We start from the raw sequence: 27294 nt of genomic DNA on the forward strand, positions 1-27294 counted from the left end.
GTAAATATTAGCTGATAATTATGTTCCTATATATTCCAAAGGTCATGTTACAGCTTCCATAAGATTTGTCCACCAATTTAACAAAGACCTACCTAGGTGTATTTTTGTAGTACTATGACAGAGAACCTGTAACATATTTATCAAAAATTCAAAAGGTCTCAAGGACCTGTATTATGGATGATTTAATGTTGCCCCCTTTCAACTCAAATTCTTTTAACATGCGATAGAAATATTCATATTTTATATATTGATATAAATATTGGTTATATCATAGCGATTTACTGTTAGTTCACAATTTTGTTAGTCAAATTAGCTTCAATATCTTGGCTCGTTGCCATAGATATCAACTGTTATTCAATAAATTAATCTTATATTTAGCGTAGTGAAAACAATACAAATTCATGGTGTGTAATGGAACCTGTGGTAATAGTGTGGCATATGTAAACAAAGTTTCGCCAACGTTCCTTTACTCGGGAAACATCATTTAACCTAAATTTGTCCATGGATATCAATATTGATAGAAACATAGGAGTTTCATATTTGTGTTATGCTTTCCTTATGAACAAATTTAGATCAAGTAATTCCTTTTGAGTAAGGAATATTGATGATGCTTCGTGTGGTATTGCCCACAAACTACATCTACTTTCACAAAACATGACGATCCGATTGACGTTGACCCATTTTGTATTGTTATGTTTATCGCTTTCCAGCATCCTGTTATCTGATCCTCAGCAGAACGAGACAGAAATTTACATTTTGATTGCCCGATAAACAATGAACGTGACTCGGAGATATTTTGCTGTTTATACTACGAAGTTCGTTGGACCATATCACTTATACCATCCGATCCTTATGGAATATGTCAATATTACCGGGTTTATGGGTTAATGATAATATTTACTATCCAGGTTTTACAAATTATACATGTAAGGTGATCGTATTGACTCGTCTACCTCTGCACGGCGTCTCGTATGACCCGATGCTTTGGCGTGGACAAACAACCTCTCAATATATATCACAGACCAACACAAATAACGCAGCCTCCAGTAGATGTCCCATCAATACTGCAATTTTCCAGTCAATTATCGATTAGAGGTATTTTATAATATGACACAATAAAAATGTTTTTTGATAGGACTTTTGATAAAAGTAGACAGAGCTCCTCTTACTAATTGAAAATTAAGTGATAAAACACTTGATAATTAATTGATATTTTGAGAACGTAATAAAATGATAATTTCAAATTGCCTTTGTCTATTTGGCACTCATAATGGCTATGACCGCCAACGGAAAGAAATTTAATGCTTATATTTACATTTGATAATAATTTCATAATGAATTCCAAGAGATCTTGTATCAATAAAGAGTAAAAAATTCAATATCTTTACAGACAAACCAGTCGTTTCAATAGCCATATTCCGTGATCGCTGACGCGACAATTGTGACGTCACAATGATAGTGATGTCATGATTATGACGTCTCTCACAACTTAATTTTGTCATTTTTTGTTTTGGGCGTCTAGAATAATACAGTTTTCAGAATTAGACTTTTTAGTTAACAGTTGCAATGCACTCTTTTATTTAAATATAGTTTTGTCCATAGTTACCTCATTGGTTTTCAAATTTCTCAAATGGTTCTTAAATCACACCTTTTATGGTAAATAATGTATTTATGCAGTAAGCATGAATTGTAGTATTTTAATCCTGATTTTATTTTTAGCCTTCTCGTATCTTATCGTTTACCTCTGTGAGGTACTTTTGCAATTAATGAGAGGATATTCATTGTTTCTTGCTGAATACCAGTTATACTTTATCACAGACTCTTACGCGATGAAATATTACTGGTAGTCATCAAGAAACAAGATTATATTTATTACATTTTTTCTTGCTGCTTCCATTTACAGAAGACCATCACTACTAGTTCCGCCAAAGGTTCTAGTAAAAACATACAGGCACATAAAGGTTATTATGTGAGTATAATGTCATATATTGAACTTTAAGTTCACCATAAAAACCTATATATCACTGCCAAAAACGTAATAAAAGAAATTTTAAGGACTTAAGTTAGATAATTACTTAACGTATGTCATGTACAGTCGTCCTTAATATTCCAAGGATTACAATAATTGTCACTTTATTTTCGTCTGGACTATCTCATAGTAAAACTGAAGGTTCTTTGCCTGTTAACTGATGATCAGATAGTTTGGTCCTTTGGTGTACATCAAAATAATTTGAAAAACGATAACTATGGTTGACTGTGTGGCTTTAAAGTTGGGTGTCAATATGTATCTTCAAGTCTCTGCAGGCCTGTGATTGGTCAGGTTGTTTGTCTTGAACTGCAATCAGTTTTACTATGCATAGTCCAGTGGTGGGCGTACCGACAGTGATGTATCACCTCTGAAGTATTGAGTAATGTGACACGCAAGGGAATCTTCGGAAGAACTAGAATAACTTAAACTCATGTCATGCAAAATGTTTCCTGATAGGCTTTCAATTGTATGTGCTTGTTTGATTTCAATTACCGATACGTTAATTGATATGCTTTATATTCATTACCTGTAACGTTTACACTACAACTCAAACGATTCCCTATTTACATCAAAAGCGCTTATTACCTACTAAAAGTTATCAGTTATCGATAACGTTGATTTTTTTAGAATGGATCCCTGCGTATTTGCGTGGAGTTTCCATCTTCACGCAAACAATTTTTTTTTAGTTTTTCCTTGGTTGTATAACGATTTGTGCTGATATTCATTAAATATCTGAAAATACAAGTTATGCATCTTCTTTGGAGTTCATTCAAACTAATATAAATTAAAAGCGATTATTCTTACAGCTACAGAATGAGTATTATTGATAATTATTGTAACACAACACTTTTAACTTTAAAATATGTTTACGAAGTACGACAATAGAAAGCAAACTCGCCCGGACGTATCTGTAATGCATATTGCTTGCAGCCAGTAGCGTGTTATTCTAGGGACGTCCCGCTCGGGTTAACATTATAATACAGTAGAACATCATTCAATAGTGGACTACAGTGATCAGAATCGATTACATTGGCTTTCAAACAACTAAGGGTTTAACGTAAATGTGCATTTAATATCTAAACACACGGTTGACTATCGGCTTATCATAATGTAATAGAATAAAATGGTGTTACCAACAGCATGTGGTATGTGTTTATGACGCTAGCCAATTTCCGAGGGAATTGGAAGCCTATCGGGAGGTTTAAATACGTGGAATAACGACGTAAACCGAGTCAATACAACAGCCAATAGTTAATCAGATGATCTATTCGTTAGTGAAGTCGTGTCCTAAACATGGATAGTATAACACGTAATATGTTGCATAAATTTCTAGGATATTTATTTTAATTGTGTTTCAAAGTTTTGTCTTTTCAGACCAAATTCAAGAATTGGATGTCAGTATAATGGATCGGCTTGTTATGGAATTTACCCGTTTTCTCTTTAACTAAGCTATTTACGACGCTCTGTATGTTTTGATCATTCTCTGTTTAGTAAACGTTACAACAACTGCACTGCTGTACTAAATTTTACGTCTTCATTAACTTTGGAATTTATTTTTGAGTGAAATAATGTCGTTGTAAATGTGTTGTTCCGAAATCACAATGGGATATATAAAACTCTCCATGATCGACGTCGTATTCATTTGTGAAATTCTTTTGTTCTTTGAAGTGTGTTTAAGTGCACAGCAAACACCTATGTTGGACATCGGTAAGTAATTTTGTGTTAATATGTAGCTTTACTGGGTTTTTTTATTCTTGGTTTTTTATTGAATGAATTGAAAGATATTAGTCTCTATAAACAATGCATTACCGTATATTATATTCTTATGCCAAATGATAATTATCTCCTATCATTGTTAAAATTAGGAAGGTTCAAGTGTTCATTTCCATACATGCATTGGACTCAACAGTTCAACAAAATTAATATAATTAACATTCGGGTGTACTGTTACCGAATGTATAAAACAAAGCTGAAATCTCTTACAATGCACAATGTAAAACAATTCTATTTGATATCATATTCTTACTATGTGTTCATTTTAATCATTTGGTTGGCAGTTAAGTTAAATGAGAGGATGTGACTAGCGAGTATTCAATTTCGCAATTTGCATGAGTGACATTTTGTGCCTTTATTATTTTCGCTATACACATACCTTTGAATTTTAAGAAACATGTTTTTATGAACAAAACAGAATATTACGCATCAGCGATTTTTTCGCGGTGAAACTTTTCCGAATAATAAGCATAAATTTTCACATCGCCATAAATTTCCACATTTACTGTTCTCGATAGAAACAACACGAATCACCAAAGCCCTGTTGCATGTCATACAGCAATGAAATGTATACTGTCACACGTTAAGTAGAATGCAACGCCGTTCTACAGTGTTCATTGAACGGAATCGATGTTACTTGTATGAAATTCAACAACACCGATAGATGGATACAAACAAGTTTAGCTGTTGACACTAATGTATCGAGACGAATACATATTTCAACAGTCCCACTGGAGAATTTTATTTGTATTTTTATCTGGTTTTAAACGACAAGTTGCTGCATATTTAACTTGTTGATCAATAAGTACGTTGCTTTTAAACGTTGTGTGACGATACACATGTAAAAGCTAAAAGCAAGCGCGACTTTAAAAAAAACAACGCAATAACTACTTACTACATAGATGCATACATTTTCAATATAAGCTCCCCCTGGAATCTCTATGTTGGTGCATGTTATGGTGAAGATCAACATGATATTGTGGACTATGAATATCGTTTTGGAGTTATTGCGTCAATTTATTTTAGTAACACATTTAAATATCACACTTTGGGTTAATCTTTTCAATTTTAGGTTAAACATTCATGCTATTGTAAACTATGAAGGTCTTTTTGGCAGTTTATGGATCATTCGTAATTTGGATAATTTTGTTACTTATCATCGGATTTTCTTCAAATGGCATCAATATTATTTTGGTTGGATGAAGCAATACTATTAAATAAAACAAATCTCTGTGGACCTATTTTTCTCAACATTTGCTTAAATATAGTTTCCATGAAAGTACAACAACAAATAGCTATAGTTGGACATTTATTGCCATGTCAGACATAGTTTCTGACAATCAATGCACATGAAAAGTTACATAATTATCGACAATGTTCACATTTTGAAATACATTGAAAGAAATCATTAGAAACCAAAAATGGTTTGTCTTGACAACAGAAAATACCCTTAGCTACCACAAAAATACACATAAAAACTTGCAATATACACATGGTGAGGGTCCCACATGCACCCCCCCCCCCCAAACCTCCGAACCAATATTTTTCTGAACCCTTATGACCCACTTATCACAAATCCAAATGTTAACATTGCATAAGTTGGGATGAACTTCCGGTTATGACGTCATCAAGATGGCCGCCATCTCAAATTTCACTAAAAATTGAAAAATAGTCATAACATTAACATTTTTCAACCGAAGTAGACAAATGAGGTATCAAAATGAAAATAGACCACAATAGACCAAAAACGACGAGGAAAAATACAATGTGATTTTTCAGCAATTTTCAGTTGACGCAAAAAATTCCATTCTATAATTGACCATGTCAATCATTTAAGCAACAAAGCACAAAGTTTAAGTTCGTATGTGATTTGAAACGCATGACACATAGAAAACAAAAATGACAAAAAAAAATATAATATTTGACAGAATAAAAAAAATATTTAGCTCAAAAATGGTAATTTTTCAGCATTTTTTATATTTGGCTTGACGCAGCAGAAATGTTTCCCAACAACAAATTATTATTCGTAATCAGTTATTTAAACCTCCTATCAATCTGTTAAAACAACAACAACAAAAATATATAGAAATGCAAAAGAGAATTGTTTATACCATCATTTTGTTTACAAAACATCACCGGATGCGGCATATGATTGTTATTTTTTCCAAACCGCTAACACTACAGTTTCCTGGTGTCTTGGAATTTCCTGAATATAACATTGGCTATTGACGATTTATATCTTAACAAATTTGAATTTAAAGTTGGCTGAATATCTAAGTGGGACTTCAAAATAATCCATTTTCATGTTCGAAATTTTGTAGACTAGTAGCCTCTCAAACTGAATTATACACAGCAAAACGCTAACTAATAGCTATAGGGTATCAAATTAAAGTTCCGTAAATACCATGACACTTTTCGAAACATACTGTGTCTTTTAGAATGAACACATCCATTGTTTGTTTCCTGTGTATAACGCAAGGAAATATAAGATGGTTACTACAGTGTCACATATTTCTTTCACTAGTTCTTAATGCTAATCATTTTCATTGTGCGTGCTTTCTCGCCAGAGTGTCGTCTTCGACCTCGGTGACCTGATGTGACATTACATTACCGGGTTACCATCGTGGTTCTAACTTGTCAACTGTCCATGGTCAGAGTTAAGATCAGAAACATCGGCTTCAGGGATCTGGGAGCTCTTCCTGTTTCCAACCTAGTTTCACCTAGATTCACATATCGTATATGATGTTCCAGACTTTCCCGGCATGATGGAAAAGACACCATTCTGCGGAGGGTTGAGTTGGTTCTCCTTAATTCGTATGAAGCACAATTCCTCATTCTTGTGAACCTCAGTGACCATAGGTGGCACAGGTGGATTCTTTGAGGTCATAAATGAGGTCTGCAGTGAAGTTTCACTCTTTGCCAAGTCTGGAAAGCACTTTAGAAAACTTTTTACTGGAGAGTCTTCAATGGTCTCTTTGCGCATACACCAGATGTGACACAACCAGCACCTTCAAGGGAGTGGGAAAAGTCAGACCAATGAAAAACATTTAACATTTATGCCCTCATTAATGACCTCTATGATATCACCTGTGCCATTTATGGTTGCACGAGGGTCCACAAGATTGATGAATAGTACTTCATACGAATTATGGAGTTATGTGCTAAAGAGAACCAATTCCACCATTGGAAGAATGTGCATCTGGTGTAATTTCCATTATGCCGGAGAAGTCTGAAACAGCATATACGTACGATATGTTAGAATCTGAAAGAGATCCCACATCCCTGAACCTGTTGTTCCTGATATGAACTCTGGCATTGGTCAAAAAAGGCTAGAACAACACTGGTAATGCAGTGTCACATGAGCTCATCGACATCGAAGACGTCGATCTGGCTTTCGACGAATTGGATACTGATATCTCGAGTACTCTGATTCGGACTGCATGTACCAGCTACCAGATATGCCGAGTCTCTTCAGTGGATAGGTCAGTGAGGCGAGAAAGCACGCACAATGATAATGGTTATCATTGAGAACCAGTGAAAGACATATTAGTGACATTGTAGTAACCATATGACATTTTGCTTATGCTATGCATAGGAAATAAACAATGAATGTGCTCATTTTCAAAGACACAAACGCTTTGGGAACTGTTAATGATATTAACGGAAACACAGGCTTAGCTTAGGTTACATTTGTTACGCTATCAGTAGGTGTTGTGTTATTTTTGAGACGCTGCTAATCTACAAAATTGAGGGTATAACAATAATTCTTTTTTTGCATTTCTATATATTTTTGTTGTTGTTTTTGTTTTTACTGATTGATAGGAGTTTAAATAACTGATTACGAGTAATAATTTGTTGTTGGGAAACATTTCTGCTGCGTCAAGCCAAGTATGAAAAATTTGCTGAAAAATCACCATTTTTGAGCTTAAAAGCTTATTTTTTTATTTCTTCCGTACAAATCACTACACATATTGGATTATTTGGTCCTGATATGTATTTGTCGTTCTATTGTGGTCATTTTGATACCACATTTGTCTACTTCGGTTGAAAAATATTAGTGTTATGACTATTTTTCATTTTTCAGTGAAATTCGAGATGGTGGCCATCTTGATGACGTCATAACCGGAACCTATACAATGTTAACATTGGTTTTTGTTGTTGTTGTTGTTTAAACTGATTGATAAGTGGTCAAAAACTTATTAGAAATAATAGATTGCTGTTGGGAAACATTTTTGCTGCGTCAAACAAAATATGAAAAATTTGCTGAAAAATCACTATTTTTGAGCTTTAAATCCGATTTTTTCCTTTCCTGCGTAGAAATCACTACATAAATTGGATTTTTTGGTCCTGATATGTATTTTTTGTTCTATTGTGGTCATTTTGATACCTCATTTGTCTACTTCGGTTGAAAAATGTTAATGTTATGACTATTTTTCAATTTTTAGTGAAATTTGAGATGGCGGCCATCTTGATGACGTCATAACCGGAAGTTCATCCCAACTTATGCAATGTTAACATTTGGATTTGTGATCAGTGGGTCATAAGGGTTCAGAAAAAATATTGGTTCGGAGGTTTGGGGGGGGGGTGCATGTGGGACCCTCCTAGCCCATGGCCTATTGAGTTTAAGTAATTAAAATCAAGGACATCCATTTAGTTGATCATTTTAATTTCATTCACTTTAAAATTCGCAAAAATATGAAAATCGTGAAATTTGTATCTTGCAAAAAGGCAAAAATAATGTTCTATATTAACAAAATATTTACTAAATTAAAAAAATGGGTTTAATTTACGTTTTGGCATAATCGATATCGCTTAATTTAAATTGACGAATAAATGAAAATTACGTTGCGAAAATGCAAAACAAAATGTTCTAAACTATTAAAAAAAATATTTAAAAGTAAAAGATGTATAAAACTAATGTTCTCGTGTAAGCGATATCGCTAAACTAATATTCGCAAAAAAATGAAAATTGCGAAATGACAGCTCATTAAAATACAAATACGATTAATGCTCTGCTCGATTTTCATCTCATATTACTAATCCTATTTCCATGCTAGGCACGCAGCTTCACAACTCACTTCCCTTAACTAATTATCTTTAATCTATTCAGTGACGATTGAACGAACCTTTTGTTATTGATAAGGTTTTGTTTTCGAAAATCAAATGAAACATTTTACGCATTCATAATTCATACCTTTTTATTTTTTTCAATATGGAGGATAAGATTATATGTGTCAGGTAATGATGAAATTGATTACTATACGGTTTAGTTTATTACAAAATAATATCCCGAAACGTTAAGTTAATGATAAATGTATATATCATGAATGGTGTTTACAACGGTCGCTATTGATGCATACAGCACAATATATTTTCGCTTTTAATTTTTTTTCGCGGAGTAGGTTTTGATTTAATTGACATTGTTGACAATCAAAGAATGCCTTCGTGAGTTTGAATATTTACCAAGGATACTACAGACCACTTCCAATAGCACTCCTTAATTTTAAGGAATTCTTTAACTTAGGATTCCCCATTAGAAAGCATTGCAGAAGTTAAGGTAATCTCCTTAACTTAATAATTTCCTTAACTTCTGTAAACATGTATAAAGCTGAAGATTGAATATGAATTCCTTAAAGTGAAAGCATGTTCATAAACCTCATAAATTAGTTTCGTTGACTTTGTTTATTTAGTAAAAAATGTTTTCTTGTCAAACTTTCCATTTGTTCGTGGGGAGAATTAAATAATGAAAGGTGATCGACATCATTTTGGTACAGACTTAGATCATAGTTTTTTTTTCATTTCATGGTATCTATTGTTCAATAATGTTCTATTTGTAATGTTATGATATCGATAGATATAGTTATGGCGGTTTTATTCTATCCTGAATATAAGTATTTATAGAGCTCATACATTATAATTAACAGAAGGCTAGGACCTTGGTCGGTAATTACTATGTTATCATCGTAAACCAGCATAGCTGTATTGATATGAATAGATATGACCTAATACCAAGGTAACCGAATATATCCAATAGCTATGGTACAGTACTGAATGTGTCATTAATTTAGGGAATACTGACGTCCGATTAGGGTTTTTTTCTCCTTTGTTTCCCATGTGAGCTATAAATAACATGATTCCACATTTGAAATGTTTCGCTTGGGTAATTTTTATTGTGATGTAATTGTATTTGTTAATGTATTGGCAATATAGGCCTCTAGGCGTTTGAATACTTACATTGACACACAACATTGCATCCCATCCCCAAGGGGAAGTAACTGGTGCACCACAGTATTAAAATGCACGATCGACAAGAGAGGTTGAACGTAAACTGCCGATTAAAATCGTAACCGTTAATTTTGCCTCAGCATTTCACGTTTTAAACATGCAGTACATCAGAAGGCGGTGAATCACAAAGAACTCAAAATCTTCATCATCGCTGTCATTGCTAATCGATGACTTAACGTTTTGCTGGTACAATGCTGTGGTACTAGAAACGGAACAGTAGGTACATCAATTACACTGATCATACTTAAGTACATCACTATCAATATAGAAAAATGAGAACCAGCACTGAAGTAATTAACATTTCCCACATTAAAGCGCCCGAAACATAAAGTAAATAATATTAACGACTTCTCGTACAATAACATATTCGTAATCAAATGTCGCGATCGATTAATCCAAAGTGCATTGTAAATAGAAAAAAGTTTTTAGTAAATACAGTCTGGAAAGCACAACAATGTATTCGGAAGTACGCGTTGCTCGATCCACAAGATATGTCATGTGAATCTAGTTCAAGTACAGGTTATTTTTAATAAGGTTATAGTGGTAGAATCGAATTCACAAGGTATATACTAAACACAGCGTAGCGGCGACATAAAACAAAAATAAGAGTAAATTCAAAATAATTCGTGAAGTGGTTCATGGCGATAGTACATGGGTTTTGTGTGTTACTGTAAACAAATTTTCTTTCGCGTACAACTCACTTTCGCGAATTTCGTGAATAGAATAAATTCTCAAAGGCTTATCTTCGCAAATATTTATATAAATCATGATTAAAATGATAGATATTTTCATGTAATTTTAAAACAGCGAAAGTTAATCTTCGCGAACTTGTTCTCAAAAAGAAAGAAATCTATAATATACGCGAAAGAAAGATGGATGTATAGTATGTTTCAATAACATAAAGATATTCGATATAACTTAATGATATCTAAGATTTTTCTAAAAGTTTTTTTCTGTGAAATATTTAAACTAATGCATTAGCCAATCATGATGCTATGTTACGAACGGTGACGCTATCAGATGATGGCCAATGGAAATGCTCGTTACAAGCAATGTTGAATTATACATAATACTTATTTGAAGAAACAATTTAGTCTAAGAGCACATTAAAACATGCACAAATCTCGGAAACAAATTTAAGTAAAACTATTTGGTTTTACTTTGATATGCCAGAAAAGCGCACTGTGATCTCGTTCGCTGTCCGCCATTGCACATTGTGGCGTGACTTCTTGTATGTCTAACCCTGACCCTTGCCAATGGAGTAAAGCAACTTTGTCTAGAACTACTCGCTCTTACAGTATTGTGTTTACCTTAGTAGGTGCATGATCTTGCCTAATAACAGTGGTTATGTATTACATTTGTTTAATGTACGTGACATTGTTTTGGGTATGCGTACAGCGTACATATTGTAGCTGCTTAATCGCATTGCTATATGATTTGAAATTTCAACGGTATCATTTAAATTACTTAACAATGTCGTGAAATATGTCAATATTTTGCTATATATGTTCCATGTAGAATAATACACTTATGTCATATTTTGATTCGTGGTTGTGCAACAGAGTAAGCCTCACTTAATTGTCCCTTTAACAATGTTGTGGAATTTGTCAATACATGTTTTTGTTATGTGTTTCATAAGGCAAAACAAAGTTTGGTTAGGGTTACATTGGCAAAAAATAGAGTCGGTCGGTCAGGATTTTTAAAAAATTTTTTAGTGTCTTTCACTCTAACATGATGGCCGGAACCGGAGTCTGAGATCGAATTCCCGACTATTCAAAATAAAAAATTCATAAATAAGGGGGGGGGGGGGGGGTTAGGGCCAGGGGGGGGGGGGGGTTAGGGCCGTGGGAAAAATAATAGGGTCGGTCGGGTAAACCTTATCAGACATTTTTTTTGGCCTAAGGAATGTAGAACAATATATTTATGTCATATTTTGCTTCGTTGTTATGTAACAGAATAAACTTCACAGAATTGTCCCTTCAATATTTTCATTGACATATAGGTGTTATAGCGGAAGGGTGCCACAACCAAAACGGCGCTAACCAGACATTTACGTCTACTACAGTCTGGGACGAGTCCCTGTTGGTCCAACTGCACTGGACTTATATCGACAGCATTGACATGTATAAACTCGTGCGAGCAGGTGAGTTTAGACACACAGTTAACCTTCCGTGGGATCAGGTGAGTTTAAGAAATACAGTCATTGTGTGCCACATTTGCATCTATAGTTGAACGCTCAGCAGTGTGAGACAGGATTTGGACTACATCCATTTGCATTGACATACATAGTGAATGACAGCGGTAGATTCTGATCTTAATTTGTTTGGAAGTAAACTTTTTATCGTTCACAGGTGCGACCTGGCTGATTTTATTGTTTACATAGTTTCTTTGGCAATATTGTTAAGTGAGATCCCGCTATCACAATGATACACAACACGCAATCACTTCACATACTGTCTAGCGGGTACATTTTTCGGGTGTTCTATTTTCGGTATTCGCGTTTTTACTGAAATCCAAGAATTCTAAACATTAGTGAAGAAGTTCAATAACATACCTAAGGACGACAGTTTAATGAATTATGGGAATTGTGAACCGTGAATTTTACCCTCCGCGAATATGCTCTTTACAAAAAAAACCGCGAATATTATTCCTGCGAATTTTAAGTGTTGTACAGTATACTCATTACAGGGAAGGCCGTTCCTTACTGATCATAACAGTTACATAGAACATGAAGCAAAATAATTACATACCAAACATTTAACCATATTCTATTCCAAATTGCTGTTGATGTTATTAATACGCTTAACAACATAATTATATTTTATCGTATATTCAATATTTTTTTATTGATTTACAGTAATTGAATTCCAACACAGAGGCATGGACGCCATTTTACTCGCTGATGACCTGCCGGGCATCGGTGGCTTACCAAAAGAAATCATTAAAGAGGACATTCCAATATTAACTCTCGGTGGCCGAGTCAACACCAATCCAGTGATATTTGTCGACCGAGACAACAACTGCCAATCGTCCTTCTCGCCGGCGGACATGACGACACAAAGCGATAAATGTTTACCTCCACTTTTCAGCCAGGAACACTTGTCCTCGACTTATATTAACCACAGCTTGTCCTACCTTGATTCTAACATTCTATCGGTGCTGCATCACCTTCGCTGGTCGGAACTGATTATCCTGTATGATAAATCAATAGGTAATCATAGCTAAATTAGAATTTCGATTGGTATAGCTAATTCAAATATTATCTGAGTTTTTATAGGCATATCACCAGTGTTTTGATTGCGTTAAAAATGTTATGAACACAGTAGGATACAGAGACATGTCCAATGTATCGTGTCGCATTCACGCACTATTGCAACTACGCTAATTTGAATGCAATTGCTCTTGACTATATATAGGGTATGAGTAAATAAATGTTTATAAACTGGATTTTCGGTTTACGAGATAAGGTTGTTTAATCTGTGGGAATATATTTTCCAATGACTACGTGCTTTAAATATCAATGATGATAAATTATGCTTATATATTCATTGCATAATATTTGCTTGTTAAGAGCGTTTTCATTGGCTTAAAAATTTATTTATATCAGCCCATAAAGGAAAAAATGGCGTCGCGTTTTGTAACGTGGCTTCTAATTGGCTGAGATGACAGCGTAATGATTTCATAGACAAAAGAGTCCAAAAATGAATTTTGAGTATTGAAGAGGTTATCTTTAGTAAATTGAATTATAAGGATAATTTGAATATTTTTTTTATGTTATGGAGATATAACACAAAAATCTGAGTGTACTCTCATCATAAACCGCTTGGCGGTTTATTTAGAGTACACTCAGATTTTTGTGATATATCTCTATAACATAAAAAAAATCTATTCAAGTTAATCCTTAAATCAATTCTCAAGTTTTACAGTTAGGTAACAAATATTGTTTGGTATGCTAATAAATATGAAGGGTGATGAGTTAATAGTTTATTGAGAGGGAATGATAAAATAAATCATGAAATGCAGGTATCTGTCACAATTTTTTTTTCTTACAATTTGAAACGGGGAATAAATAAATAATTTTCGTGTTGTTAACGTTCGAGAAAGCAAATGAGTATTACAACAATGATTATTTCATGTTGTTAACAATGATGAAAACAGGAAATTAATTCTTATTATGCAATACGCATCAATCATCTTTCCCAGCATAGGTATTTCTAAAATAGGAGTTAATTTGCATTTCATTTCAAAATATTGTATTAATGATACAAAAAATGTGGGATATGGATGTGGCGCAGTGGTACAAGGCGCAGATATGTTTGGCTAGGCGATTGGGTGCCGTAGATCGTGAATTCGAGGCCCGGATAGGGCACGAGTCAATAAATTGTCATACTTTGTTAAATTGTGTTTCTTTGATATTCAATAGAAAAATATAAGCATAAAGACAATATGAATCATGAAATAATAAAGTTAACAAAGGAATCGGACAGTGTATTGCATATTACTATTGTTTCATTATTAGGTTATAATAACAATAGATATAGCAACCGGATGCCATACTTGTTTCCCGTATTCAATTAATTCATATTTTTCTTCATCATTGATATCTGTATAACATATGGTTAACACTTGCAGAGTTTTACGTGGATAGAGTAATCCGGATATTGTCCGACGAGGGTCGTTTTGTAATTACATATGAAATTGGCAGCATGGATAACGAGCAGATTAACAATTTGATGGAGACATTGGACAAATCACAAGATTACGAGAAAATCAATATCACTCTCATGGGCAACGCAAACTCCGTAGAAAAAGTGCTGGTTACCGTAAGTATGATAAAACCCTGTCATTGCGGCCACCTCTCTATAAAGATCACTCACTTGATGAAGCTCCTTTTCCGTCACCCAAACACTGCTGTTACTGTTAACCAACTTTTATTTGCGTGCGATTTACTTTCGCGGATGGATTTCGCGATCGACTTAAATTCGCAAAAGTTAATCTCCGCGAATTATGATCGATATGACTAAGTATTATAATGTATCATACTATATGTAGTGTGTTCCGCGAAAGTTAATCTCCACGAACTTGTTTTGAAACGCAATTCGCGAAATTTAATAGCCGCGAATAAAAGTTGGTTTACAGTAACTCAATATGACCTGAACATAGAGACCACTTGGCAGTAATGTTTAATTTTCCCTGGTACTTTGGTGGTCTATATAGGTTTATTTGTCTCTGCTTGGGACCTCAGTTCTGATTCCTCTCAAAATTACTCAGTAATGAATACTTCACTTTTTAAAATCTTTTTCTTATTAATTCTTAGAAATATTATTGGTCTTGAAAGTAATAGAAAGACAATATTTTGAGATTCTTGCTTGTTGATTTTTTTATTAGTCACAAATACAGTTATATGTATGTTACAAAAAACTGTTTTGACTATTTTCTTCTAATTCTTTAAGTATCTTCAATTCATGAATCTACAGGGTTACCCTAATTGTGGGTAGGTATCCATTATGACGTCATTATTTTGTACACATGACGTCACAACCAATACCTTCCCGCAAGGACAGATAACTCTGCAATATGCAATTGTTTATAAAATGACGTTGACATACTTGTTATTCTGCAGGCAGACCAGTATGTACGGAATAATAAAAGGAAATCCTCGCTAAGTATCCGCTCTCTGTGGATGGTATTTTTACTGAGTGATGATATGGATATGTTTCGCATTCAGACATATACAGAGAGCATTGACAACGTGGCTCTACTTCTCCTTCCGACATTCTTCGTCGCAACTCAGAATGGGGTAAGTATCATAATTATTTTATAGTCTAAACAATTACCTTTTTTGATGATATAATGATTGACATAAACGAATTATAAATATCTATTCAATTGTGTAACAGGAACATTCACGCCTGACTGAAGAGACAACTGAAATATTTCAATGTCAGGGTGTGAAAAGTGCATTATGAATTCCTGAGGATAGATCAGTTAAATCGTAGAAATCTGATTTGAATAATATTTCTGTAGATCATACATAAATGACATAAATATGATATGATAATATGATAATATATATAAATATGTTTTGTTGTGTCAATAGAAACGATTCCAACAAACATCGCAATTATTCCTAGAAATTATTTGATGGCACCTAACTTAACTTATTTACCACTGATAGATCATAATGGACTGGTTAAGTCTTTCGTTAGAAGAGCCTAAAATGTCTTCAGAAGTGACTGAGTTGATGAATTATATGTCAGAGACAATTTTCTAAAGAAAAACTTATGCCAAATACATTTCCCACAATTAACTTAATAAAGCCAAACAACTTTGATAATATTCACTACTGGATATTCGATATTGCTATTGTGATGTCACATTGCCCAAACATAGTGTTCTTCAAGATGGAATACTAAGGTCGTCGTTCTTCTTTTATTAAGAATGCATTTCAAATTATACTATTGCTATTTTTAGATAAAATTTGTATCCCATATATGAATTAAAATATCCGATTCGGCGTATATAGTGTTATACTAACCCATCGGTCACCGAGGTCTTATGCTAAATATCAACATGACCAATATTAACCAATGAAATTACTAGAAAAAATCCTATTATGCAATAACGTTACTGTATTTAATATTGGCATATTTAGCATTTCTCGCTATGTATATAGTGGTAAGTACAGAGCACCAATAACAGAAAAAAAATCATTCGAAACGTCTCATGTTATATTGTATAAGCTAACTTCCTGTTATTTTATAGACAATGGATGTACAACAACTTGTCCGAAAAGCTTTGTTCAATATAGGCTCTAACAGCACGATGATATCGATGAATAAATCGATGATGAATGAGATGATTTTGGACTTCATACATGCAGTGAGTATTACGACTTATTACCATCTTGTGATTTGGTTTAGGTTTTATTTTTATTATCCACCTATTCCATGTTGGTATAATCATCGACTATTGAAGGCGAAAAATTGTAATAGAAATTACTGTAACATTTTTTATATCATTTTTTTATTATATTTTTTTTTTCTTCAAAACGTTCTTTCGTTGATCCTTGTAAATCAATCTTCTTTTCAAATCCCTTGAAATTCCGAACCTCTTTAGGGACTATATTTTCTATGAAATCAATGCGCCGTTGTATCAGCAAATCAGTGATTGCGTGTCATTTTTATTTGGGATGATTGTTTCTCAGGCAATAGAAATGCTCGTTACTATAGCAATATTGACTTATTACAATCTGCGTGCTGATATGTCTTCCTGCAGGCTCGTGTAAGAAGAGACTTTTCTGTCTTTGACTTTTTATAGCGCATCCTCACTGAAATTCAATTATATCCGTAATGAAAATAAAAATAAAGATGGAAATACGGTTTTCGTGTTAGCAATGACACCTGACTCGACGTTTAGTAGTCCTAATTTTAGATTTATTAGGTTGTTCCATTATCCCGATTTCCGTGACTGTTTTAAACTTCAAACGTTAATGTTCACAGCAGAGTGTTTATGATATTGGCTGCCGATTGTCACTAACGTTTCACTGTCGCCATACCGTGCGTGCGTTCCTTTTGCAGATTTGTACCAGTTGTACTGAATTGATACGACACCGCCTAATGGAACGCGTTTTTGTTTTTCTTATATTGCGGCACCCATATTAACGATGTGCTTTGAATTTAAAATCAATATATTTTCTATTTTAATCGCATAACGAATATAAAAGAAATGCATAAAACGTTTCAAAATACTTGCCAATACATTATAGAATATCAACGAATTTTAATATATTACGCTTGTTTTTATCAAAAAGAAAATTTCGATAGCAAATTTAATACATCGGAACACAATTTTAAATCCAAGTGATACGCTTCCAGAAACGAACCATTTGAATCAGTTCGGCTGGAGCGCGCTCCATTACAGATAGAGTACATTAGTTCTGGTACAACTGGTACGAACCCGCAAATGGAACGCACAGATAATCGGCTAACCTGAAAGATTCCATATGTTGTTCCATGTACGGGCATGCGCTGCTTTGAACTTCACATTTCCGGTTCTGGAAAGTGCAAGAAGTAGTCGGACAAAATTTAAAACGAGGTTTTTTTCTAATGTCCATTTCGCTTTCATGTGTACTGTTTGAATGTTTACCAGTGATGGTATTCTTTCATTAAAGGAATTACAGATGTGCCATTGGTCACCCTTGCTTACCCTCATGTTCACGGTCGGAGGACGTGGCTGGAGTCACGTGGGTTATGTGGATATTATGGGAAATACTGCCTTCCACGCTGAGATTTTCCCTAACACGAGGTTTGGGTTCAATCGTCGCAAATTTGCGGTGTCGACCCTGGAGGTCAGTTTTTTTTAAAGTCCCATTTTACTTTTCCCAGAATAAATAAACATAACTTAGTAATAATAATCAATAAACAAAGCATCAATATTGAAGGTTTTTTATTTATTTTGATGACATACAGTTCTGATGTCAAAGATAAACTGTGTGGTTTGCCATATACGGATTTATGGCAGAAGCTTGGGTTATTTTCCTGTCTTTATTACAAGCCTATATTACTTTACAATTGTATTGCATTTTTATTCACTATTAGCGAATACAAATGTATATAAATAAGTATATGCTTCTGGTCACTAAATATACAAACAGCAGGCTCATATACAAAAACATTTATTTTCTTGCTATATCTTCTGGCAAATCAGACAAAATATATTTTGATTTCGTTATGAGACCCATTCAAAATAAACAGCACAGAATTAAAGATACTGCATTACCTTCTGAATGTATTAAGAAACTCAGTATAAACATTTTTTGTGTCACTTTAGGAAATAAGCTGCTAAATATCAATAATGATGTGCAAATGTACTATACGGAAATGTCAAACAGTTTGAATACGATGATTTGTATTTTTCGATTTCTGTTCATTAAATAAATAGAAAATACAATAACACAGTTTTGACACTTGACTGCAATTGGTATTGTAATTTATTCCTCCATTTCATATCATATGGCAGTAAAAATTTCATAGATTGTCTCCATAAATCATCGTTTTTGTATTCAATTTGAATAATGTAACTTCATGACGCATATCTCTAAGCCTCCACTTCCTGTTGATCGACAAAATAAAAGCCACAATGCATTGAGGTGTCTTTTTAATGGTCATTGTGTAACGGGAGTAAAATATACATACAATTTATATGTAACCAAATCTACACCAGAGATTCATGCAATGCACAACAACCAACCAATGACAAAAAGCTCAAGCCCTGTTCTAAACGTTTGACAATCGAATATCAATGAAACTGCATATGTATGCATGGAAATTACAAAAGCTTAAATGTTGCTGGTTATTCAGTTTAATACTTTGACTGAGCACGATAACAATGTTCTCTATAGATTTGAGTACATAGTCGCGAATTATTCATTTTGATAAACAGAGATAATGAATATCACAACTGCGATCAATTCTAACATTTCACAAGATGACAATAACCTAAATAAAACCCTATACCACATTTTAGACAGGTTGCGTACATGCGATTAAAGACAGACATTCTGTAAAACAATATTTTTTGAATGCAATGAATTTTGCGTATTTTAAACAAACTTTTTTTTTTTTTTTTTTTTTTTTTTGTTTGCTTACGGATTATTTTAGTGATTTTAGCGATTGAGATCACTTTGCGAGCGTTTTTCTCCGCGAATTATTCATTTTGATAAAATTAAACGATATTTCAATTCACGTTTTGAATTCGAGGAAAAATCCCGTTATTTTGATTTGAAAATATAGTCGCGTAGGAAAATTGATTTACGGTATTTGTCGGCATGACAGAAATCGTGAATACTAATTGCTTAAAAAACGTTTCAAACGATTACAGCAATACGACTTTAAGTCGAGCAATTAAATCGCCACGAGTAAATAGTTTTCATATATTAAACGTGAAAATATGTCTCAACAAAAATGAACAGATTTACAGTAACAGGTATTTGCTGGCCAAGGCTTACAATGAGCCTACTCATCTATATCGGTCAATGGTGGAAACTAATAGAAGATGGTTCTTACCTATCGTTTCCTTTGACTAGCAAGGATGACAATAACATTGAGAACAATTGCGTGTCGCAGTTATTGAACTATGGTGATATTTTGAAAACACTTTTTGCTTCAAATTAGGAGATGACAATAATTTGTTCCTCACAAAGGTCATGTTCAGACTGGTATAACAAAGCAACACCATTACAGTACTGGTTCGGTGATGAAAATTAGCAGTCCATTTGATAACTTATGAATATTTACATAGATAAATACGTGTCTGGGAACAATTATCTTTAGATAATTACGTTAAAAGGTTGTCGGTAGTTCATAGTCCAATAATTTGATTATAGAACTCGCTGTTTATATTTTTTTTATTATGATACCTTCACATAAAAAGCCTTGTCGATGTTTTAGTTCACTGAGCAAATCAATAGAAATGGTGATTAAAATGGCAAGGTCTAGGTGAAGTTATCGGGATGGTAATCTTCACGCTCCAATAACTGTTTTGTTTACAATGCTATTTTGAAGTCGACGTGGAAATCAAAAGTGATAGCACCTGATGAAAATGGGCTAATGAGACCACAGAACCAAATGATTTTCCATAGTAGATAATGTTAACATTCATCAAGGTTAAGTGAAGGTTTCAAGTCTGGTCACCCATCACTTATGTTGAAGAAGGTCATCTCACATACTCGTGAATGAAAAAAATAAGATTTAGCATCTTGCTCAATATTTAGGGAAGGTTTGCCATCTTGTGTTGAATTCTGCACCAAAAAATGATCTTTTTTTCATAAAATTCTAATCTTGATTGCCTTCCCCTGTCAGAAACAGACTTTACTGAATTTTAAAATGTGTTTACATATTTTGCATCTGCATGTATTGCCTGCGGTTCGTATGGGTATCAAGTATATTATCCAGCATCATAAAGAGATGTGAGCTTTAGAGGGCTGTTTAAAAATGGTCTTTAAGAAATCTTTAAAATTTTATTTTCTCACAAGTGTTAACGTTGTTGATGTATTTTGAGTATATATTCATGAGGTTGTTTGCAAATACGACACAAGGTGTCTTATGTCCATTTATTCAAGTATGGAGTTCCGTCCGCTTAATTCTTTACTGTATTCTTTTTTTCAGTGGGCCCCGTTTGTTATAGCCTCACCTAACAACACCTACTATGGACTATGCTTTGACTTATTAGATCATCTGGCATCAAGTCTGAATTTCACGTATGTATTAAATATAGGTAATTAAAGGTCATTAAAGTTCTTACTGTTGCTGTTGCTGATGATGTTGACGATGACGATGATGATAATGATGATGGTAATGGTGGTGATGGTAATAGTGGTGATGATAATTATCATGATAATTCCATCACGATGATAATTATTTCATCATGATGTTGATGGTTTTATCATGGTGATGACGGTGATAATTATTATCACTGATGATGATGATGATGTGATGATGATGATGATAATGATGATGATGGTGGTGATGATAATTATTATGATGAAACCATCATGATGATAATTATTTCATGATGATGTTGATGGTTTCATCATGGTGACGGTGATAATTATTATCACTGATGATGATGATGATGTGATGATGATGATGATAATGATGATGATGGTGGTGATGATAATTATTATGATGAAACCATCATGATGATAATTATTTCATGATGATGTTGATGGTTTCATCATGGTGATTAGTATAATTATTATTATTAATGATGATGACGATTATGAGGATGATGATGATGGTAATGATTGTAACGATGATCATGATAATGATGATGCTGATGAAATCTGCAACGAATAAAATATACGTTTTATACGTCTTTAAATGAATACTTTAGATAAGAACATATAAATACTACTACAATTTTTATTCCATGAACAATCGAAACCAAAAGATAATACATAATTATGCTAAAAAAACTATAATTCAATATGCCTACACAATATTCTCTAGAGTTTCGGTCTATGTTTTCAGATTCGAAGTAGATGGTCCTCCTGATGGTCAGTGGGGGGTAATCAATGCCAATGGCACGTGGACAGGCATGGTGGGGCAACTAGCCAAAAGGGTAGGTCACTGATAGTAACGTATGATTCTCCGGGTACTCCCATTTCCCTCCATAATTATAAGATGGCCGCCACAAATGCCATCCTGAAAACACATTTTGAAGATCTTGGCGAGTGCTATCATTGCGATTAAGCTGAAATCTGCCTGAATTGATTCTAAGACTCTCATACGATTCGGCCCATTGAAAGTGATTTGATTAAGATAACTTGTTTCGCAATTTATGTAAACTAGTTATATGGTAACATATTTTCTTTCATTAATTCTAATTTTCATTTTCATTTTTCATTTTTGAAGACTTTTTTTCGCGAATCTAAAAATAAGTTTGAATATGTCTTACATTAAAATAGTTAGATGTACATGTAGATTATGTATATTTATTCGGCGTGATAAATTCTCGTGAATTTACTTAAATTTTGAATTATGTGAACATCAATCGCACCATGAAAGAAAGTTTTTTTACAATATATTTTTCAGGGGAAATGCGTATTTATTAACACTTGCACTGTGCTATATTCGTAGAGTACAGAATTATGTTGTGGATATAGAAGTAGTACCAGTTTGTGAATGTGAATGTAATTGTCAAGTTGTTCAAAGGAACGAGTTCAGTTTGAATACAAATGCAGTTAAATCAATAACTTTCTTCCTCTGTAGTGTGTAACAATATTTTGTGAGATGGCCGGGTGAATCCTCACTACAATCAGAATTACAACACTAGATAATTAATTAGTTAATAATATAAAAATATCATAGTTTTATGAACATAGGCAAAATCTAGATTGATATCGTTATGGCGTCAAATTACTGAATACTGTCTGAGATTTGTTTTGTCACAGTCTGTCAAAAGCAGAATAAAATACAATTACACTATTGTTAATGAAGACAGAACAAATTGTCGTTATGTTGACATAATAAGACACTGGTAACCTGTATCGAATTTCAGCATTGTTCTATTTGCAGGAAATTGATATTATCGCTGCCCCACTATCGACACAAGCCAAGCGTGAAGAGGTTATGGATTTCACCTACTCATTTTACATTGACTATACTACAATTCTAATGAAGAAAAAAGACCCAAATTTAACAAAATGGCGGACTCTGATAGACCCTTTCAGTGAGGAGCTGTTGCTATGCGTGTGTATTTCCCTTCCAACTGTATCACTGTTGCTTTTCCTATTTGAGCGATTTAGTCCGTTTTATGTAGGAGAAGACGACAGGGAAGGCAAAAGTGGACTTCACACATACCAAGATGCTTTTTGGTACATGTACGGGGCTCTTCTAACGCAAGGTAGGACTAGGTCACGTGATCACGTGATGGTCGCATGACCCGAACGTATGAAAACATTCAATGCCCACTACGTTTCCGAACGTTTCTCGAATTAAAATGGTCATCACCTTTTACATTAGCATCATCAAAACTAAAGGTCGTTTGTAACGAAATTTAGAGTTATGTCCCTTTAACCACATGCAGGTTCGTATCATTAATGTAATTATAAGAAATTGGTAAATATTTAAGGATCCTATCAAAAGCTCTCGCGAAATTGAAAAAAAATCGCTTTGCATAAAAAGTGATAGGAAATAATCATTTGCTCTGTGATTAATCAGATATTAATCATTTAAGCAAGTGCCTATTTCTAATTCAATGAATTATTTTCAACCAGTCTTTCTTGCACTTCTATGCAATTCTGAAATAAATTTTGCAGATATATCTTTATCTGTCGTTGCGGAAGAAATTGATTATGACGTCTGTATTCATGAGCATTACGTCATGATTTTCAAAGAAATGTAATATATGGAAATAATCTAATGTGTGTATTATACGAAAATGAGCACATGCTTTGAGTTTGATATTTAAATACTCTTTGTTTAGGCGGAGAACACCTCCCACGGTCACAAACAGGCCGTACTCTGCTCAGTTCCTGGTGGATATTCTGTATCATCATGATGGCTACCTATAGCGGTAATCTTATTGCCTTCCTGACAGTCAACAAAGACAAGCCACCCTTCTCCACAGTAGTGGGCATGCTGCAACAGGAGAACTACCGATGGGGTACCATAGGGGGTAGTTCATGGATCACGGCATTTAATGTAAATAGTCTCATTATGGGCTATCATAGAGGGTAGCTCATGGATCATGGCATTTAATGTAAATAGTCTCATTAGCGGTTACCATTGGGTATAGTTCATGGGAAGTAGCATTTGATGTAAATACGTCTCATCTTGTGGTACCATAGGGGGTATACTATATAGTAGGTCGACTAGCGAGGTAATCTTTTGTCAACACAAAAAGTGCGAACTACGTACGTTGCTGCATGAACAATAGCAAAGTTCATTAAAATACTACCCCGTCAATATGTGACGGTTTTCAGTTAGCACCTATAATGTATTTGTATTACACTTTGAACTGTTACACATAGTTACACTTAGACAGCATAACATTCAAATATGTTCAGTCTCTGTATATCATGAACTCATGGAAACTTGAGCTGCTTCCCAACATTAGATGGTCATAAAGTTTATGTTTTCTTTTCTACACAGGAGACCCGCGCTCCTGATCTGATGCAGGTGTGGGCTAAGATGCAACAGTTCAACTCTTCAGATTCCAGTATCCTAAGTTCCCATTCTAAAGAGCATTTCAGCAAAGTTCTCGAAGGCGACTATGCCTATATTGGTGATAAAACACAAATGGAAATCAAGATGGCGAAGGAATGCTCACTACTCATATCCGATGATGAATTTATGCCTTTACAATATGCCTTTGGTCTTCCAAATTTTTCACCTTATACAAAAATGTTTTCTGACGAGTAAGTATTTCTTCGTTAATGATTTCAAATGTTTTGTGCAATTGAATTTTTAAATATATTGTCGCGTTTAAGTGAAAAATGTTTGACCCGCGAAAAACAGTTATATTTACTATTTATATCAATAGATATGACAAGGCAAGCTGATGAAGACAATCACTTATTCCAAATAACTTTTTTAAATAACAGAGATACATTTAAAACTTAACTATTTATCTTTTGATCTTTATTTTTATTTATTTGTCAATTTTATTTTTATCATTATTATTTATTATTTTTGTGAGCAATAAACCCATTGTAATGACTGTTGATTAAAAAAAGGGGAAAGCTGCATTCCTTAAACTTAAAAATATCATCATTGTGTATTAAAATTGCAACCACAATAACCATTTGTGCCATCTGTTAAATCCAACAGATACTATATTTGTATATGTAAGTAAATTAACGTGAATTAAATCTTATGTGATGATGATTAATTTTAAGGGCAACTTACTGCAATTGAGAGCTGTCATTTCCTCCATTTAATTTCTTTTCTCAAAAACATTTTTTATTCAATTTAAATTCAGCATACTCTTTATATATAAATCGATACATATAGTTTTTCGTAACGATATATTTCAACAATATTCTTATCTAATACTTTGAATTTTACCTAAATTTTAAATATCAAAACTGCATTTTTTCTGATTATAAGGGAATGTCAGCAAATCGTACGTGGAATTTCAAAAATACATAAAATGATAATAAATTTCATACCTAAAGGGAAGTAACTCCTCCACAACAATTAAATACACCTCGCACACTTCTGTGGTGATCCTATAGTCCTGTTGTTATCTCCCCCTGTATATAAGAACTCTTCAATAACCGAAAACAGAAAAAACGCGTTATCTTTACTTCCGGAGACCAAAGCCCGCCAATCACATACACAAGGGAGGTGATCCATATATTAGATCTTGATAATGCATCAGATAACGAAGTAATCTCTACCGTATTCATTTCTAATGGTAGTAACATTTCTCACTAACATTTCTCACTGACACTCTTTCTAAAGATGTTATACATTAATGATATCCATATTTCATATTCATTATATATATAATATCATAAATGTGCTTATTTTCGTAAGGTTTTAAAAAGGGAATACTCGGTGATTATTATCATCTCAAAAACGTTTGTTAACAAAAATATTATACATTTTAAAAAGGAATATTGCATTGTTTTACAGTGTTGGTTTTAATTCGTATTTGATAGCATTTAGCATCATCTTGTACTCTTTCTTTTTTGTCTAGAAGATTTAGAGATCTAGAGACTTTTCAAACAATTGCAAACATTTTCAGCAATATTTTTTTATATAATTTAGCAATATCAGAAATTATATCTATATTCTTATTTTAATATTTCACAACATTTCTGACATTCCAGACTGTATTAGTAATATATATTGTATCAAATAAATCTTTTTTTTTCATTCTCATAATTCCCTATGAAAAACAAAATCTTCATTACGAAATATATATTTTAATCAAAATCGAAAATTCTTTTTTGTAGATTATTGCATGTTCACGAGAGCGGATTACTACACATTTGGAAATCCCGCTGGTGGCCCCAGAGAAATTTCTGTGACGGGGAGTTGGTGACGTCAGCAAAAACAATTTCGCTGATTGACGTTCAGAGCGCCTTTTACCTCATAGGAATAGGTCTGGCTTTGGCAACTCTTACACTCACCTTAGAAAAGTTATCGTTTTGGTACCATACAAAATCTCCATGTCGGAAGACAAGAAATAGTGATTTAAAATTAAGTAATGGAATCCATTTCTTAGGACAAAATATACAACAAACAAAATCTTAATTTTTATTTTTGAGATAGGATGTATATTAATTATGAGTGGTTGCTACATAAGATTTATATTGAATTAAAATAATTAATGAGTATTTATCTTGGTTATTCTTGGATAAACTGGCTGTTGTTTTGTTATTTTTTTTAAAAATACAGTTGCGTCCTTTCTGAATGTATCTAGGGAAGAGATGATTTGTTTTGAGGTAGCAGGGTTGAAAGTATAATTTTATACAGTGTTGGTTGAAGATGTACATGATGACCCGACCGATGGTAATTGAATGAATGAGTAGATGCATTTAACTGAACAGTTACCAAGATCTATGTGTAGTGAACTAGTAAAAGTTATGTCCGCTTAGTGGAACTCTTTGAATATAAGTTTAAGTTTGAAGACGCCTTACTTCTCAGTGTTGTTTACAGATAGAGTACGATTTGACTCAAAAGAAAAAAAAA

General features: G+C 33.5%; 1 protein-coding gene across 1 annotated transcript; it reads left to right on the forward strand.

Annotated features, from left to right (window-relative positions):
- The first annotated feature begins 3595 nt into the window (after positions 1 to 3595).
- LOC138307838 (glutamate receptor-like) lies at positions 3596 to 27197 on the forward strand. The gene is made up of 13 exons (XM_069248741.1): positions 3596 to 3736; positions 12090 to 12230; positions 12945 to 13298; positions 14720 to 14910; positions 15711 to 15887; positions 16853 to 16969; positions 18261 to 18437; positions 21256 to 21347; positions 22120 to 22210; positions 23167 to 23494; positions 24077 to 24294; positions 24745 to 25010; positions 26556 to 27197. Exons 1-13 carry the CDS (start codon positions 3610 to 3612, stop codon positions 26854 to 26856), a joined length of 2580 nt encoding a protein of 859 aa, XP_069104842.1. The 5' UTR covers positions 3596 to 3609; the 3' UTR covers positions 26857 to 27197.
- The last annotated feature ends 97 nt before the right edge of the window (positions 27198 to 27294 follow it).

Source organism: Argopecten irradians, chromosome 14, assembly GCF_041381155.1.
Source record: "Argopecten irradians isolate NY chromosome 14, Ai_NY, whole genome shotgun sequence".
Taxonomy (NCBI): Eukaryota; Metazoa; Mollusca; class Bivalvia; order Pectinida; family Pectinidae; genus Argopecten; species Argopecten irradians.

Bases quoted from the DNA above. Each gene is read 5' to 3' on its own strand.
- LOC138307838 (XM_069248741.1), top strand. From the start codon at position 3,610: ATGTGTTGTTCCGAAATCACAATGGGATATATAAAACTCTCCATGATC. The intron at 16,970-18,260 runs GTGAGTATTACG...CTTTCATTAAAG, and splicing joins TTTTGGACTTCATACATGCA to GAATTACAGATGTGCCATTG. The intron at 25,011-26,555 runs GTAAGTATTTCT...TCTTTTTTGTAG, and splicing joins ACAAAAATGTTTTCTGACGA to ATTATTGCATGTTCACGAGA.